The 16273-nt window shown below is 37.2% G+C and overlaps 1 protein-coding gene across 1 annotated transcript in view; it reads left to right on the top strand.

The window, feature by feature from the left end:
- The window catches only part of col4a5 (collagen type IV alpha 5 chain), a 63429-nt gene extending 50022 nt beyond the window's left edge, over positions 1-13407 (top strand). The window contains exons 36-49 of the mRNA XM_039668825.2: positions 90-229; positions 313-619; positions 717-767; positions 889-1074; positions 3822-3955; positions 4747-4819; positions 5833-5904; positions 5993-6121; positions 6236-6334; positions 8386-8598; positions 8709-8886; positions 9505-9619; positions 12309-12481; positions 12575-13407. Coding sequence (XP_039524759.2) covers positions 90-229; positions 313-619; positions 717-767; positions 889-1074; positions 3822-3955; positions 4747-4819; positions 5833-5904; positions 5993-6121; positions 6236-6334; positions 8386-8598; positions 8709-8886; positions 9505-9619; positions 12309-12481; positions 12575-12656 — 1952 coding nt within the window. The 3' untranslated portion in view covers positions 12657-13407. The remainder of the gene's footprint in view (positions 1-89; positions 230-312; positions 620-716; positions 768-888; positions 1075-3821; positions 3956-4746; positions 4820-5832; positions 5905-5992; positions 6122-6235; positions 6335-8385; positions 8599-8708; positions 8887-9504; positions 9620-12308; positions 12482-12574) is intronic.
- The last annotated feature ends 2866 nt before the right edge of the window (positions 13408-16273 follow it).

Consider the following 16273-nt stretch of genomic DNA (forward strand, 5'->3'; position numbering starts at 1 on the left):
ACTCCCATATGGCTCTAAACCAATACCGTGGTTATGTTCCTGTAGCTTTGAAACCTTGAAGCTAAACTGAGCTAATCTTCATATTATAGGAATTCCTGGAGTGAAAGGAACTTCTGGCCAACCTGGCCGACCAGGCCAGCCTGGATCCCCAGGATCACCAGGGTTCCCGGGACCCAAAGGTGATCCTGGCTCAGCAGGATTTGGATTACCAGGAAATCCTGGGCCAAAGGTAAAAACATATTATCTAGTACTTAAGCTTTGAGAATATTAGCTTTTAATATTTCATGGTATTAAATTATTTTAAATTCCCAGGGTGAACCAGGCACTCCAGGATTCCCTGGAAACCCTGGGCTGAAAGGCCAAGCTGGCACTCCAGGGCCCCCAGGCTTCACCGGTATCCCTGGTACAAAGGGTGATCCGGGACCCCCAGGATTCCAAGGTGCACCTGGCATTCCTGGCCCTAAAGGTTTGGATGGCGTTACAGGCCCTCCTGGTCTTAGTGGAGCACCTGGAAGGCCAGGAGAACCTGGACGACCTGGATTACCCGGCAGTCCAGGCGATAAAGGTCTTGCTGGTCGTGATGGTATTCCAGGACCTGCGGGAATAAAGGGTGAACCAGGTTAGTCTGAATCCAGAGGAAATCAAAATACACAAGATGTGCTTAGTGTAGCATATGTACAGTATCTGGAATCATTTCTTTTTAACGTTTTACCCAGGTCCTCCCGGCCTTGGTGGTCCAGGCCCGGCCGGTTTTCCCGGTTCACCAGGTGAAATGCTGAGAGTTTCGTTCATGAATCTTAATTTTTACACCCGAAGGATTCAAACAAGTTTCTTGTTATAATTTTTATACCAGATTTAACAGAATTTACTGTTTTTCTTACGTCGCAGGGCTTAAAGGAGACCCTGGTTTTCCGGGTTCTCCTGGAAATCCTGGATTTCCCGGTCCGAAAGGTGAGCCGGGATTCCCTGGGTTATCTGGTCAGATTGGCCCTGTAGGACCACCTGGGCCTCCAGGACTGCCTGTGCAGGGGCCTAAAGGTAGCCAAGGCACACCGGGTCCCCCCGGAAGATCGGGTAAGTTAAACATCTCATCCCTTTTAGCCAGCTCTGCCCTCTTGGTTTCACAATGTCAAAAAATCAAAATAATCACATCAAACTGACATTTGCATTTGTTCATTTATTATTTTGAAGAGTAGCCTGGAGTAGAATATCTCATTTAAAAATAACTAACTCCTAAAACAAATTTCCAAAAAGAAAGAAAGAAAGAAAGAAAAGATCAACCAAGTGTTTTAATCAGTACTTAAATTGTCCAAAAAACACATGATTTTGTAATCCCATGGCAAATAATGGTTTAATGATGGCTGCATATTCCTAATAATTAATACTGTGCTTTACCACAGTTTTTGTTGTTTTTTGATGTACGCCTACATCCCCATCAATTTAGATTAGGCTATCTGATCATGGAAACTTATACTAGAGAAGATAATAATATTTGTTTGGTAATTGACAACTTAGACATTCAGGAACTGAATGCATTAACACACATTTGTATCTACATGTCAAAAACGTGTTTTATAGATTTATCTTAGAAAGATTTAAATCAGGTGAAAGTACCCCTGTTTGGGAACCACTTCATCACCAAAAGTAATATTTTAATTGTGAACCAGAGGGCATACTGGCTTTGATTTTATTTGATTGATTGATTTGCATGGAATATTACACAGGCAGTCATGATTATGCCACATCCATATCCATGTCACAAATACACTCTCAGATCAAGGAGCACAAGACACACTGTTTGCATTCTCTTCACTGCAAGTGATAATTTATTCTCCTCACTCCCTTCCTTAATTGCGTGCCAGTTTGTCATGTGTCTGAGAGAAGTGAAGGAGTCGCATGCATGCAGAGATTTTTTAGCTGTCAGTGTTTCACAGTTGCCCTGAGTATTGCACACAGTGTCTGCTTCCCTATCCACGGTTACCTGTTCAGCCATCCATTCACCCTTGTGTGTTTTCACTTCCACCCGTCCCTTCAGCAGTGGAAGCTGTCTATGTCTGTGACCAGATTTAGTGGTCATTTGGCACTTTTGCATGGGAGATGTGCTGAATTTTAAGAAATGAAAAGCCATTGCAGGACTATCTAAAATGATCTCCACCTTGGTATAAACGAGCAAAAACTTTCATGAATTCTTTTGATATTTTCAAAACAATTCAAATAAAATTGATATCGGAGCTGTTTGATAAGTATCTTACCAAAGCTTTTAAAGTTGATGAAGAAGGAGACCATTTTGGCTAGTGTCTATTAGGCTTATTTTACCCAGGTGCATTCTGGGTATTATATGCATTTCCTGTTTCTTGCGGCATGGTTCTGCTCCTCCTGATGACATGGGATCTTTGCAGGTCCGGAAGGTCAGCTTCTTCATGCTATTGAATTTATTTTTTTATTTTTTTTTGTCATGCTTCAATAAATAAATTTCTCTGTTAGAAAGTTAATTGATAATTTGTAATTAATCTGTATTATGCGACTAGACATTTTGTCAATTATACTATGCTATGCTATATAATATTTATACAGTTACTGCTTTATCAGCATGCACAATAAACCTACTCCTTCTAAGAAGTAATATTATCATAGTTTGCATTTGATATCTGTATTTGAGTAGATTATCAGATTTTGCACAATGATCTCATTTACATGCACAGGAATATTTGCTCATAATACGATTATGAATGTCTCACGTAAATGTTTTATCCCATTTGCAGCAAACTTGATTAATCCAAAATTCTAAGAGCAGGTATTTCCTGAAGAAAATAGAAGGGAAAGAATGTGCATGTCTGGATCAGCTTTATTCCATGTTGAACATGTAACCATAATGATGATGTGCATAATATCACTAATAATCAGATGTTTAGGGTCTGTAATATTTTTTTTAATGTTTTGAAAAGAAATCTCTAATGCTCACCAAGGCTGCATTTATTTGATCAAAAGTAGAGTAAAACACTAATAGTGTTGCATATTATTACAATTTAAAATAACTGGTGAATGCAATTTATTCCTGTGATGGCAAATGGAATTTTCATAAGCCATTTTGACCAGTCTTCAGTGTCACACGATCCTTCAGAAATCATTTATCACTTTTGATCAGTTGAATGCAACCTTGCTGAATAACAGTGTTATTTTGCTTCTTACATCTTACTAGCCCTATACTTTTCAATGGTGATTTAAATGCTATGTAAAATATGCTAAGTTGTTTCTTCAGTAATGCTGCTGTAAAGCAACTGGAGGCAAAAAACAATATATCAGAATTTTTACCATTGAAAACTTTTTTATTCCCTACCACATCGTATACTTGTGTTGCTGTGCTCCTTTTTAAAACCTTCATCTTGTTCTTTGCTTCTCCTCTTATTGGACTTTTGGGAACCCGTTGACCTTTGACCCCACTATAGGTCCTGCAGGTTAGACAACTTGGTTTGATACTCACATTATACTGTGCACCTCCGTTAGTCATGAGATGATTTACCTTAAGTCGGACTGGGATGGTTCATGTTCATGTTTGTTTGTTTTGTTTTTTTTGTTTTTTTTTTATGTTTAACTTTCATATCCCTATCGAATTCTAGGAATATAGTTACGAGTCTTAAGTTGATCACTTTTATACCTTCCCATACATCATCCCAGAACCATTCAGCACACTATATACTACAACAATATACATGATACACACATTGCTTGTTTGAATAATATTGACAATGGTTTCGTGATATGAGATGCATGTTGTTTTGATCTGATTCTGAGGAACTGATTTCTGTTCTGTGAATGTGAAGGTCCTCCTGGCCCTGAGGGTCCCCGTGGACCTCCAGGTAGTGGAGGAGTGAAGGGTGAGAAGGGCTTGCCTGGAATCCCTGGGACATCTGGTGCACCAGGACTGAAAGGAGATTACGGTTCCCCTGGCTTTCCGGTAAGCATTATAAATGTGTTCTAATGAGAATGTTTAAATATTGTTAGCAAAGGCGTTCATATATTTTGCATTTGTAGAAACATTTTTTTTGTGGAAACATTGTAGGCTGCCTTCGATTAATGTGGGTTCTGAGATTTTATGTGATTTTGCTAAAAAGAAGACATTTTGTTTTATTGCACTGTCCTGTGGAATACTACCCTGGGTTGGGTTTCCCCATGCGGCCTTGCCACAGCGCGATTTTATTCACGCGGCTAGGCACCCTGGACACCATGAACCAAGTTTTCGCCTGAGATAGGGAACCAATCACAGAATGGAGAGGGAGCAGCAAGACGATGATGGCGTATATGCGACACACCGAAGCAGTTTGTTTATTTCTATGGATCCATCTTGGCTGCGGATGCAAAGTGACCTTTTGATACAGCCTTTGTGGATACATAAATTTCCTAAACCTCTGACCCATCGTCTTCTTCATCGTCTAATTTTCTGTCGCTCTGCATACGTCATCTGGTATCATTGAACCGATTGGCTATGAGCTACGTACAGGCGCATTTGATAGACATTCGTAGCACCCAATAATACGGCTCCGGGCATTCGTAAACCACGCCTCAAATATGAGAAAATTAACATGTGGTTTTCAGGCTAGTGGAATACATGATTCTGATTTTGGATAATGACTGTTAAACCATTTTTCTTCTTCTCACATAATTAAATGATTTGAAATAATATAAATAGTTCAGTATATAAATATATATTTAGTTAGATAATGATGTTTGTTATTTGCTTTTGACAAGGGTAATCCAGGAAATCCAGGGCCTAGTGGCCAGAAAGGAGATATTGGACCTCAAGGTGTTTCTGGATTCCCCGGTCAGTTATCCTTCTATAACCATTGAAGGAATTGTTTACATACAAATAAAAATGTATGTCATTATTTACTCTACAAATGGCGTATAAGGCGCAGTGACATTTTTTTAATTGAAAGTGTGTGCCCCAGTTCTAATATGCTGTATGGAGAATGACACTTGAGAGCAACTGCAGAGGGGATGATTCTGCATTGAATCCCACTTTAAATTTATATCTGGTCATTATGCAACATTATTCAATACACACTACTATTCAAAAGTTTGAGGTCCGCAAGATTTTTTAATAGGAATTAATTGCTGCATGCATTAAAGGGTTAGTTCACCCAAAAATGAAATTTATGTTATTAATTACTCACCCTCATGTAGTTTAAAACCCCTTACACATTCTTTCATCTTTAAAACAAATGGAGATATTTTTTTGTCATTGCAACTTTAAAGGCCCAGAAAGATAGTAAAGACATCAGTAAAATAGTCCATGTGACTAGTGCAGTGGTTCAACTTTAATGTTATGAAGCGACAAGAATACTTGTGCGCAAAAAACAAACAAAAGTAATGACTTTATTCAACAATCTCTTCTCCATGTCAGTCTGCTACGCTGATAAAGTTGTAAACAGATTCTACACCAGAACGCTGGATCATTATTGTTCATGTGAGCACCACGACACATGCGTTTTATTTTGATCAAATAAATGCAGCCTCGGTGAGCATAAGACACTTCTTTCAAACACTTAAAATAAATCTTACCAACCCCAAACTTTTGAATGGTGTATGGCGCTTTCACAGACCCAATAGCCACCAAAGCGCTTTACATTTTGTCTCACATTCACCCAATCAAACACGTATAAAGAAACCCATGGTCATTCTTAATAATTCTCCTTTTGTGTTTCAAAAAAGAAATAACAGCATATATGTTCGGGAACATCAGAGTGATTAAATAACAAATTGTATGTTGAAGCTTGTTTTAAAGTCTTATTTATAAAAGTGTCTTCTTATCCACGTAACTTCTGCATGTTATAGGAGCTAAAGGACAGCCTGGTCCTCCTGGAGCTGACGGCAGGTCAGGACAACCTGGGCAACCTGGAGCTAAAGGTGTGTCATTTTGAAACAGGATGATTTTCCCTTTACAGATCCAATAAAAATGCATTCTCTAATACTCACTCCCCTTTCTTGATCACAGGAGTTCCTGGTGACCCAGGCGTTGCTCCATCGCCTATTGTTGTGAAGGGCGAGCGTGGTCCACCTGGACCACCTGGAAACCCAGGAAGCAGAGGCCAACCAGGACCCTCGGGATTACAGGGTCTTCCAGGTTAGTGGTTACATTGAGACTAGAAAATACAGACAAGACAGAAAGGCTGGTCAAGACTATAGGGCCTGGTCTGCTCTTCTTCCTCCTCATGCCTGATGTCCCTTCATCCTCTAGGTTCACCTGGCAACCCTGGTGACCCAGGTCAAATGGGAACTCCAGGATTTAGCGGCCCACCTGGAAGGAAGGGAGATTTAGGACGACCTGGAGAAACAGGTAATTTTACGGTCCAATTTGTGGCCTACCCGAGTTCGAATCCAGCTCAGGTCCTTTTCAGACACTTGGCACATCTCTGCTGTCTTGTCCAGTTAAAGCCAAAAGGTATGTTGTTCCAAACCCATCAGAATTTGCTTCACCTTTGAAACAGAAATAAAGATATTTTTAATGAATCCAGTGAGGTTTCTGTCCCTCCACTGAAAGTCCAGCTAACCAAAACTGAGAAGATCCAAAGAGCTCATTGACACACGTAGAACAAATCTATATATTATGAATCAAGCAGTTTAATCCTAGTCTTGTGAGAAGAAATGATTGCCTAATATGATGAACAGATTTAATTGAGCCTTTTATTTACATATAAACACACATACATATAGAGCATGCATCGTGCGCTAGAACAAACCTCAATTATATTAAGCGATCATGTCTCATCAGAAGCTTTGGATTAAACTACTCGATTCATATAGGTTAGTTTTACAAAGCCTTTATGAGCTTTTATGTTGTATGTTTTGTTTACCTGGACTTTCAATGGAGGGACTGAAACCTTTCAGGTTTAATTAAAAATATCTTGATTTGTGTTTTAAAAGATTAACCAAAGTCTTATGGGTTTCGAATGACATGATTGTGAATAAATGATGACAAGAATTTTCATTTTTGTGCAAAACTATCTCTTTAAAGGGGACATATCATGCAAAATCCACTTTTTTAGCCCTTAAATGCATTTTGTTGTATATTTGGAGTGTTTATAAGTACATAAAATATGAAATTATTCTCTTCAGGTGCTTCGTTTATATCTTTATATTCTGTTTTGGTCATATTTTTAACCTGTTCAGATTTTTCTGTTGTCTATGACGTTTTTTTGAGCAAGTGCGTCACCGTATTTGCAGCGGAACTGCCAAATAAAGACATTGACTACCGGTCCAACACTTCGAGCAATCCGCCATTATTATTTCTCGCTCCGATTTTGTAGTCCGAGCTCAATGATGCAGAAGTTATGAGAGGGCAAGTCAAAATATTCGATTGTTGGATCATGTAGTGACCTGAAGCACTTCAAGGATTCCCACTTCAACAACCTCCGCCAGTCTAAAGAAGGGTTTGCCGATTAACTTCGTCTGAATGAGAGGTAAATTCCTTCTATCTTTGGAGACGACGAACAGAGCGTTTCGGTAAGCTGTAAATATTGTTAATAATAATAAAGTACTTTAATTTCTTAAAACACATGGTGGTCATGGTTTAGCAGTACCTTTGTCTTTCTCTGTTTTTGTTTTGAAGTAACGTTACACGTCTACAGTATTATTGTTCTTGAGTTTCATCAATGGTCATTTAGCTGCTTTTCTGATGCTTTTCTAAACGTATCATATTGTCATTACAGATTGTTTGAGGTAAGATTAGACCGTAGTCATTTATCTTGTCAGTGTGCTTGTTTTGCTTGTCAGTGTGCTTGTGCTTGTCAACAAGAGAAATAGTCGACTTTCACTAATAACACAAAACATTCATTGTTCATTGGTCTGCAGGTTCGTCGTAGTCTTTATCAACTCCCTCGCTCTGGCTCGAATATGTAAGGCTTGATGGACAAGTCTTCTGTTGCTGACATTTTATTAAAGTGTGAATAAAAATGTTCTTTGAAGGTATCGTATATAATCGTATATCTCTAATCAAACTACAACAATAATGCCCGAACGGGGGAGTTGAACCGACCGTGAACTCATCGACCTGGAGAGCGGGCGGGGTGTGACGCATCTCCTTTTTATTTAAAGGGGACGCATTGAAACCAGTCGCTCAAAGATGCACATCAGAAAATGGGTAGAAAGGGGGCCTGTGGAGCTATAATAATGAGGAATTCAGACCCAAGCATTGCAGTTATGTTTTATATAGACCACAACGGTATGATTTATATATAAAAAATGAATGTTTTAAAAGCATGATATGTACCCTTTAAGGATCGTCCTTGATATTGGCGGCTCACAGGTTTTCACAAACATCAGGAGGCTTTATAAACAGGGCCTGAATTTTCTCCAATTCCATGTATACCATGATGTAACTGTGTACAGGTCAGCGTGGTTATCCCGGCCCTCCTGGTCCAGATGGGACTCCGGGCCCTCCAGGTCCCTCAGGAATAGGTTCTGCAGCACATGGTTTTCTGATCACTCGCCACAGTCAGACCACAGACGTGCCATCATGTCCAGAAGGCACAGGCCTTATCTATGATGGCTACTCTTTACTCTACGTGCAAGGCAACGAGAGGGCGCACGGACAGGACCTGGGTGAGAGCCCTAAAAAGCACAGGGCACACGCATGTATCTTGTTTCTTTTCTCACATCACGTAGATCATTACCGTTGTGTCGTTTTCTTTCTCCATTTAAAAAAACATCAGGTACGGCTGGCAGTTGTCTACGTCGTTTCAGCACAATGCCTTTCATGTTCTGTGACATCAACAATGTTTGCAACTTCGCGTCCCGAAATGACTACTCCTATTGGCTGTCCACACCCCAGCCCATGCCCATGAGCATGGCACCCATCACTGGAGAAGCCATCAAACCTTACATCAGTCGGTAAGAGACGGTCACTCAACCAGATGGTGATTAGGTGGTTAAGTGGGACCTGAATCCATTGTTTTGTTTTTGTGTGTGTTTTTGTACCACAAACTTAGTAATACTAGTACTTTTTGACCGTGTGGTGACATTTTTGGTCCCCATGAGGAAAACACTTTATAAATCATTCAGAGTGGAAATTTTTTGAAAATGTAAAAATGCAGACAGTTTTCTGTAATGTGCAGTTTTAGGGGTAGGGTTGGTGTAAGGGGAGAGAGTATACAGTTTGTACAGTGTACAAATAATAATGTCTGTGGAAAGTCCCCATATGTCATATAAACCCAATGTGTACGTGTGGTCCGGGTAAACCCTACTTTATAAGGATAAAATGTCCCCACAAAGATGGCAATATCCAAAATCCTTGTCCTTGTGGGGATGTTTTATTTTTGTGGTCCCCATGAGGAAAAGAGATTTTAAAACATAGTAAATGATGTATTTTGAAAATGTATAAATACTGAATGTTTTCTGTGATGGGTAGGTTTAGGGGTACGGTTAGTGTAAGAGGATAAAATAAACAGTTTGTATTGTATAAAAATCCTTATGTCTATGGAACATGAAAATACAAATGTTTGTGTGTAGGTGTTCTGTGTGTGAAGCTCCGGCCATGGTGATTGCTATACACAGCCAGACCATTCAGGTGCCACTCTGCCCACAGAACTGGGAAATGCTCTGGATCGGTTACTCCTTCATGATGGTATGTACAGTAACACAGGTCTTAGGCACTCTTGAGGGACTTGAAATGTGACAAGAGAACCATTAACCTTTGGAAAAGACATTCTCAACCTTTTTGACTGCAACACCCCCTTGTCCATAACAATATTTGAAGTCCCCAATGCAGGGGACTTCCTCTTTCCTCTGGTACATCTACTATAATGACATTTGTTTTTTAAAACTTTTTTTAATTTACAGAAACTAAGTGTCCATATATAATAAGTAAAATAATTCAAATGAAATATTTTAAGTTCTGATCTTCAGAACCTGTAATTTATTTTGTAGTAGTAGTGTATATTTTGTCTTCACTCTTTTCAACCAATGATTTGCATTTCCAGATGACTTTTCCAGTCATTATTTGATAAAGATTAAAAATAAGGAGTTTTGAAAATATTTATTTACAATTTCTACCCGATTATATATATATATATATATATATATATATATATATATATATTATTAATAAAATCTTAATACAACATAGACATTTTTCTATAATATATATATATATATATATATTTCTTTTATAGAAAAATGTCTATGTTGTATTAAGATTTTATTGCAGTTTTTTTCCAATTGCTAACACACCAAAATGACATGCACAGCACAATTATTTAAACAAGTTTACAATTATTTTCTCAAGTTTCCAAAAGTCTAAACACATTTTGTGCTTTACACACATTTTGCATTTCAAAATGCCACTTTTTAAATGCACTGAACACAGTTCTCAGCATAAGACACAACAATCTGACATAAAGTCACATGTTTGCCATTTCAAAACACTACCATTCAAAATGACACTACATGAGCTAATTGGCCAATTACATGTGCCACCTGGCCAAACCCCTCAATGGTTAATTGTTAACTCTTCAATCAGGATGTAAGCACTATAAAAACTATAAAACTATCCACAAGTTTCCTACGCCCCATGAGGCCTTGCGTCAAAAGTGGGCGCGACTTCCGGTTGGAAGTAAACATAGCGCGATTTGACATGCTTGGCGTTCATTCAACAGTTGACAGTCATTCAAGTTATAGCGATCCAAACTAGCTAACGATGTGGGAACACAACCTCAACGAAATGAAAAAGGGTGAAATAACAGTACCTTTACCCTCCGCAGTAGTTGATTGGGAGTATTAAAATAACATTATTAATAATCAATACTCATCAAGGCATGGTGACAGACAGTTGTGCGAGCTGACAAATAATTAAAATAAAAAATACACACTTAGTCATTGTGCTTTGGAGTTTATTCAAAATTATAATTGAATGTGCTGCTTGAATACATTAACTGGCACATTTGGTATTCTGTCAACACAGGCTTTGATCCTGAGTTTAGGTGTAACATCAGTAGCGAACAGCCAATCACATGCTGATAGAGTTTATAGAACATTAAGAATTTAAACAAATGTACACAGGAAGATTCGTCGTCTTTTGGGAGGTGATGGAAACTACAGTCGTTGGCAGGATCAGAGACGGGTTCTGGCAGGATCACTCTGATTTCGTTTTCAGCTTATGTTCAAAACAATCACGTTTAAGCCACTGAACTAGTTTAATCCGGTTATACATACAACCGCGAACAGCACATGTTGTCCATGAACTCCGTAACACCATCTCTCATAAAGATTTGCGTCTTTAAATTCTCCGAAAAACAGCTAGCCTCTTCGCTAACTAACACACAAAATACCATTGGAATGCTACTTCTGCCACTTTATTTTTTACAGGAGCGCCCCTCGGAAACTTGTGGATAAAAAATATTTTTCTTGCCACTTTTTTTTACTGTAATATGGAAGTTTCTTTTTCAATTTACTGTTTTTTTGTAAGAATTTTTTTTCAGTCCCATGTAAATATTTCTGCTGTGCATATGTTACACTGACTTGTTTACTGTAGTGAATGAAGTTTCAACAGCATGTGTGTATCTGCAAATATTTCATGCATGTGCATGTGAACAATCTGATACATACTTTAGTATTATGGCAAAGCACACTAAAGATATGAGTGCTTTTCATTATGCCCAACAGTGTGTAGTTGTTTAGGCAAAAATCTGGTAATATGAATGAAGTGTGTGCCATTTCATGCAAAAGTTTGATTTTGATAATGCTATGTGTAGTTTCGATTGCAGTGCTTCATTTTGCAGGATATATGAGGTATTTTGCAGTTTGGGTGTGTGGTTTTGTGAATTGTGTTAAGTATTTTGATAAAACTATACTAGTTTGCAAAATTGTGTGTTAGCAATTGGAAAAAACTGTAATTTACATGAATTTTACAGGTCTCTAGACACACACTTTTAAAATAACTGTGTTTCCACTGTCGAGACTAAAGTCTTGAAATAAGAAATATCTTAATTTTATTTGTTTAGCTTATTTTAAAGTTTTTGTTATGTTTCTTCTTTCTAAAGTTTTAAAATGATCCGGCTGCACACAAAGACATTTAAAATGATCCGGCTGCATCTGTGTTAATAAATCACCTGCAGAGCTTATTACTCCCATCGGCGCTTTTATGGGATTTCGCTGTTCCCCCCCTGTTTAGTAAATCTGTAGTGTGTGTAATTAATTCATGTCATTAAGCATAGTACGTTTTACCTATAACACCACTTGATAAGTTTTTGTTGAAATTAAAAGAGCATGACTACCTCCTTGTTAACATCTCGGACATTGATTTGTCTGTGTCACAGCACACCAGTGCAGGCGCCGAGGGTTCGGGTCAAGCCCTCGCCTCTCCCGGCTCCTGTCTGGAGGAGTTCCGCTCCTCTCCGTTCATCGAGTGCCACGGTCGAGGCACCTGCAATTTTTACAGCAACTCGTACAGCTTCTGGCTGGCCACTGTGGACGTGAATGAAATGTTCAGGTAAAGTTTCATTGAAATGTACAAAAACATTCTTGAAAAACTGGGCCCTTAAAATGAAATGAAACAAGTATCGTTCTTTCTTCGCCCAAACAGAAAGCCACAGTCAGAGACACTGAAAGCTGGAAACTTGCAGACCCGTGTGAGCCGCTGTATTGTGTGTATGAAGAGGACGTAACGTAGTGACTTTTGTGCAGTCTGTTGTTGTTGAGGATCAATCGTCACCTACAACGACTGCGGCCGTCATGCTGATCACCAGTGGGATTTCATTGGTGCAGTATCTTCACGTTTAACTCTATGGTGCTACTGTGCAACACAGCAAAAGAAACTGAACAAAATAAATGAATTTATTAGTCTTTTTTCATTTTTCAAAGAAGTACCTCAAAAGAAAAATACAGAACCTGCAAGGTGCCATGTGACACAATGTGCATTAGATATTTTTCTCTCTTATCCTATGAGATTTTCTAGAGATTCTTTTCATGTAATATTTTCCTACGAAAATTTTGATGTTGGCTACACAAATGGTACATTTTTTTGGGAGAAATGCTCTCCCTTTTTTTTTTTCCGAGTGGAATTGTCTCCATGTTACCAAATCGGCACTTTGAACATCAAAGAGACGAAATGCACTGAAGCGTTACATTAATGGGACTGCTTTTTTAAAATCACTTTTTCTTCTTTATTGGTGGTACTAACAGTGCTCTATCAGGACTTTTTAACAATGTGTCATTTATCTCTTTTTTGTAAGTAATAAAATGTGTATATTGTGTAAAACACCTTTTTAGTATAAAAAAATGATCTTTTTAATGAATTTCTGGGTTCTTTGTCAGATGCTCACTCACTCCTATTCACATATTAGCTCCACATTAATTTACACTGACATTTGTACAAAGAACTTTCTTTAAATAAAACAGTATTTTATATATATATATATATATATATATATATATATATGTATTTATGTATATATATATATATATGTATGTATATATATATATGAAGAGTTGAGATGCAAAAGCCTCTAAGTGCCATTTGAAATTTTCTTCTAAAATGACCATTTTTATCAAGCTTGTATATTTAAGTTCAGTAATTTCACTTAAATGGCAATGAAGATTACCTATTAATTGTCATTTAAGTGAAATTACTGAACTTAAATATACAAGCTTGATAAAAATGGTTTCATGATAAAAATTTCAAATGGCATTTAGAGGCATTTGCATCTGAACTCTTCTAAAAGAAAGTATATATCCAGAAACTTGATTTGGCTGTAGGAGTATATTTTTTCATTCAGTACTTAATTAAATATAATTGTTTTTACAGATCTCTCAAACCCATCAAATGCTAGTGTTATGAATTTGTAAACCTTTATTTGGTTCTTATTTGTTATATTACACCACAGTGTGGTGTATCACTGTTTTAGATTAGATGAACAATTGTCTCTCAGAAAATTTGAACATAAACCACATTTTGCCGTATTATATTATAGTTATTTGTAGTTAAAATTTGCTGACCGACAGTGATTCATCTAATCGAAAACAGTGAACATCTTGAAAGTCATCATGTGGTGAAACAATGTGTATTTCAAAATCATTTCCCTCTTTTTAGTATCCAGAAGTTGTTACAAACTTAAATGACTGAAATAAAAGAAACAAGGTAAACTTTTTTTGAGTGGGATTCGTGTTGTTGTTTTTTCTTCTCGTTAATTTGGACAGTATTGGTATGGAAGCTTGTTTCCGCCACTGAAAAAAAAAAGAAAAAAATAATTGCGACTTTTTATCTCACAATTGCTCACAAAAGTCAGAATTATCTCACAAAAGTCAGAATTGTGAGAAATAAATTCGCAATTTCGAGATATAAAGTCACAATTGCGTGTTATAAAGTCAGAATTGCGAGATATAAAGTCAGAATTGCGAGATATAAAGTCAGAATTGCGAGATATAAAGTCAGAATTGCGAGATATAAAGTCAGAATTGTGAGATATAAAGTCAGAATTGCGAGATATAAAGTCAGAATTGCGAGATATAAAGTCAGAATTGCGAGATATAAAGTCAGAATTGTGAGATATTAAGTCAGAATTGTGAGATATTAAGTCAGAATTGTGAGATATTAAGTCAGAATTGCGTGATATAAAGTCAGAATTGCGAGATTTAAAGTCAGAATTGCGAGATATAAAGTCAGAATTGCGAGATATAAAGTCAGAATTGTGAGATATAAAGTCAGAATTGCAAGATATAAAGTCAGAATTGCGAGATATAAAGTCAGAATTGCGAGATATAAAGTCAGAATTGCGAGATATAAAGTCAGAATTGTGAGATATTAAGTCAGAATTGTGAGATATTAAGTCAGAATTGCGTGATATAAAGTCACAATTGCGTGATATAAAGTCAGAATTGCGAGATATAAAGTCAGAATTGCGTGATATAAAGACAGAATTGCGAGATATAAAGTCAGAATTGCGTGATATAAAGTCAGAATTGTGAGATATAAAGTCAGAATTGCGAGATATAAAGTCAGAATTGCGAGATATAAAGTCAGAATTGCGAGATATAAAGTCAGAATTGCGAGATTTAAAGTCAGAATTGAGTTATAAAGTCAGAATTGTGAGATATAAAGTCAGAATTGCGAGATATAAAGTCAGAATTGTGAGATATAAAGTCAGAATTGCGAGATATAAAGAGAATTGCGTGATATAAATTCAGAATTGCGAGATATTAAGTCAGAATTGGGTGATATAAAGTCAGAATTCTGAGAAAAAAAGACAGAAGTGTGACTTTTTATCTCACAATTCTGACTTTTTTTCTCACAATTGGCGAGTTTACATCTCACAAATCTGAGTTTATAACACATAATTGCGAGTTTATATGTCGAAATTCTGACATCTTTTCTCAGAATTGTGAGATATAAACTCGAGTTTTGCGAGTTATCAGGCCAATTGCGAGTTATCAGGCCAATTCTAAGGGGGAAAAAGACCCCTCAGAATAGTTTAAATCTCGCAATTCTGACCTTATAACACGCAATTGCAACTTTATATCACGCAATTCTGACTTTGTATCTCGTAATTGGGACTTTATATCTCAGAATTGGGACTTTTTATCATGCAATTCTGACTTTATATCTCGCAATCCTGAGAAATAGTCAGAATTGCGAGATGCAACTGTAAATTCTGAGAAATAAAGTCCGAATTGTGAGATAAAAAGTCGCAATTACCTTTTTTTATTTTTCATTCTGTGGCGGAAACAAGCTTCCATAGTATTAGTATAGTATTCTAAGTACAAAAGTGTTGTATTTTCTGTCAGTCAGTTTCCTTATCTAAAGCATTAATTCTTGCTACATGGGAACAAAAAAATAGCTTTATGATGGTGGACCAGGGCTGTTTCCTATGAGGAGGCAAGGGAGGCAGTGCCTCTCCTAATCAATTGGATGAGAAATATTACAAAAATAAAACAATGCAAATATTACAAAACGTTACATTGAAAAGATGTATAAATCTCTTGGTTTTTAAAAAAAAAAAAATAACACTGTCCAACAACGACACCAGTGGTTGTAGTTACAGCAAGAGGCTACGTCTGTCTTGCCTCAGTTTTAAAGGGATACTCCACCGTTTTTTAATTTCAAACTATGTTATTCCCTTAGCTAAGAGGAGTTGAACTTGATACATACCTCTTTCGTCTCAGTGCATGCACTTAATCACTCTGGTGCGCAAGAAACTTTGATCGCACTTAACTAGCCCATGTTCATTCAATATGGACCAAGCAGAGAAGCGACCACGTTTTCCCTATTTAAATTCAGTTACACGAG

This window comes from Pimephales promelas, chromosome 1 (genome assembly GCF_988280905.1).
Source record: "Pimephales promelas chromosome 1, fPimPro1.hap1.1, whole genome shotgun sequence".
Taxonomy (NCBI): domain Eukaryota; kingdom Metazoa; phylum Chordata; class Actinopteri; order Cypriniformes; family Leuciscidae; genus Pimephales; species Pimephales promelas.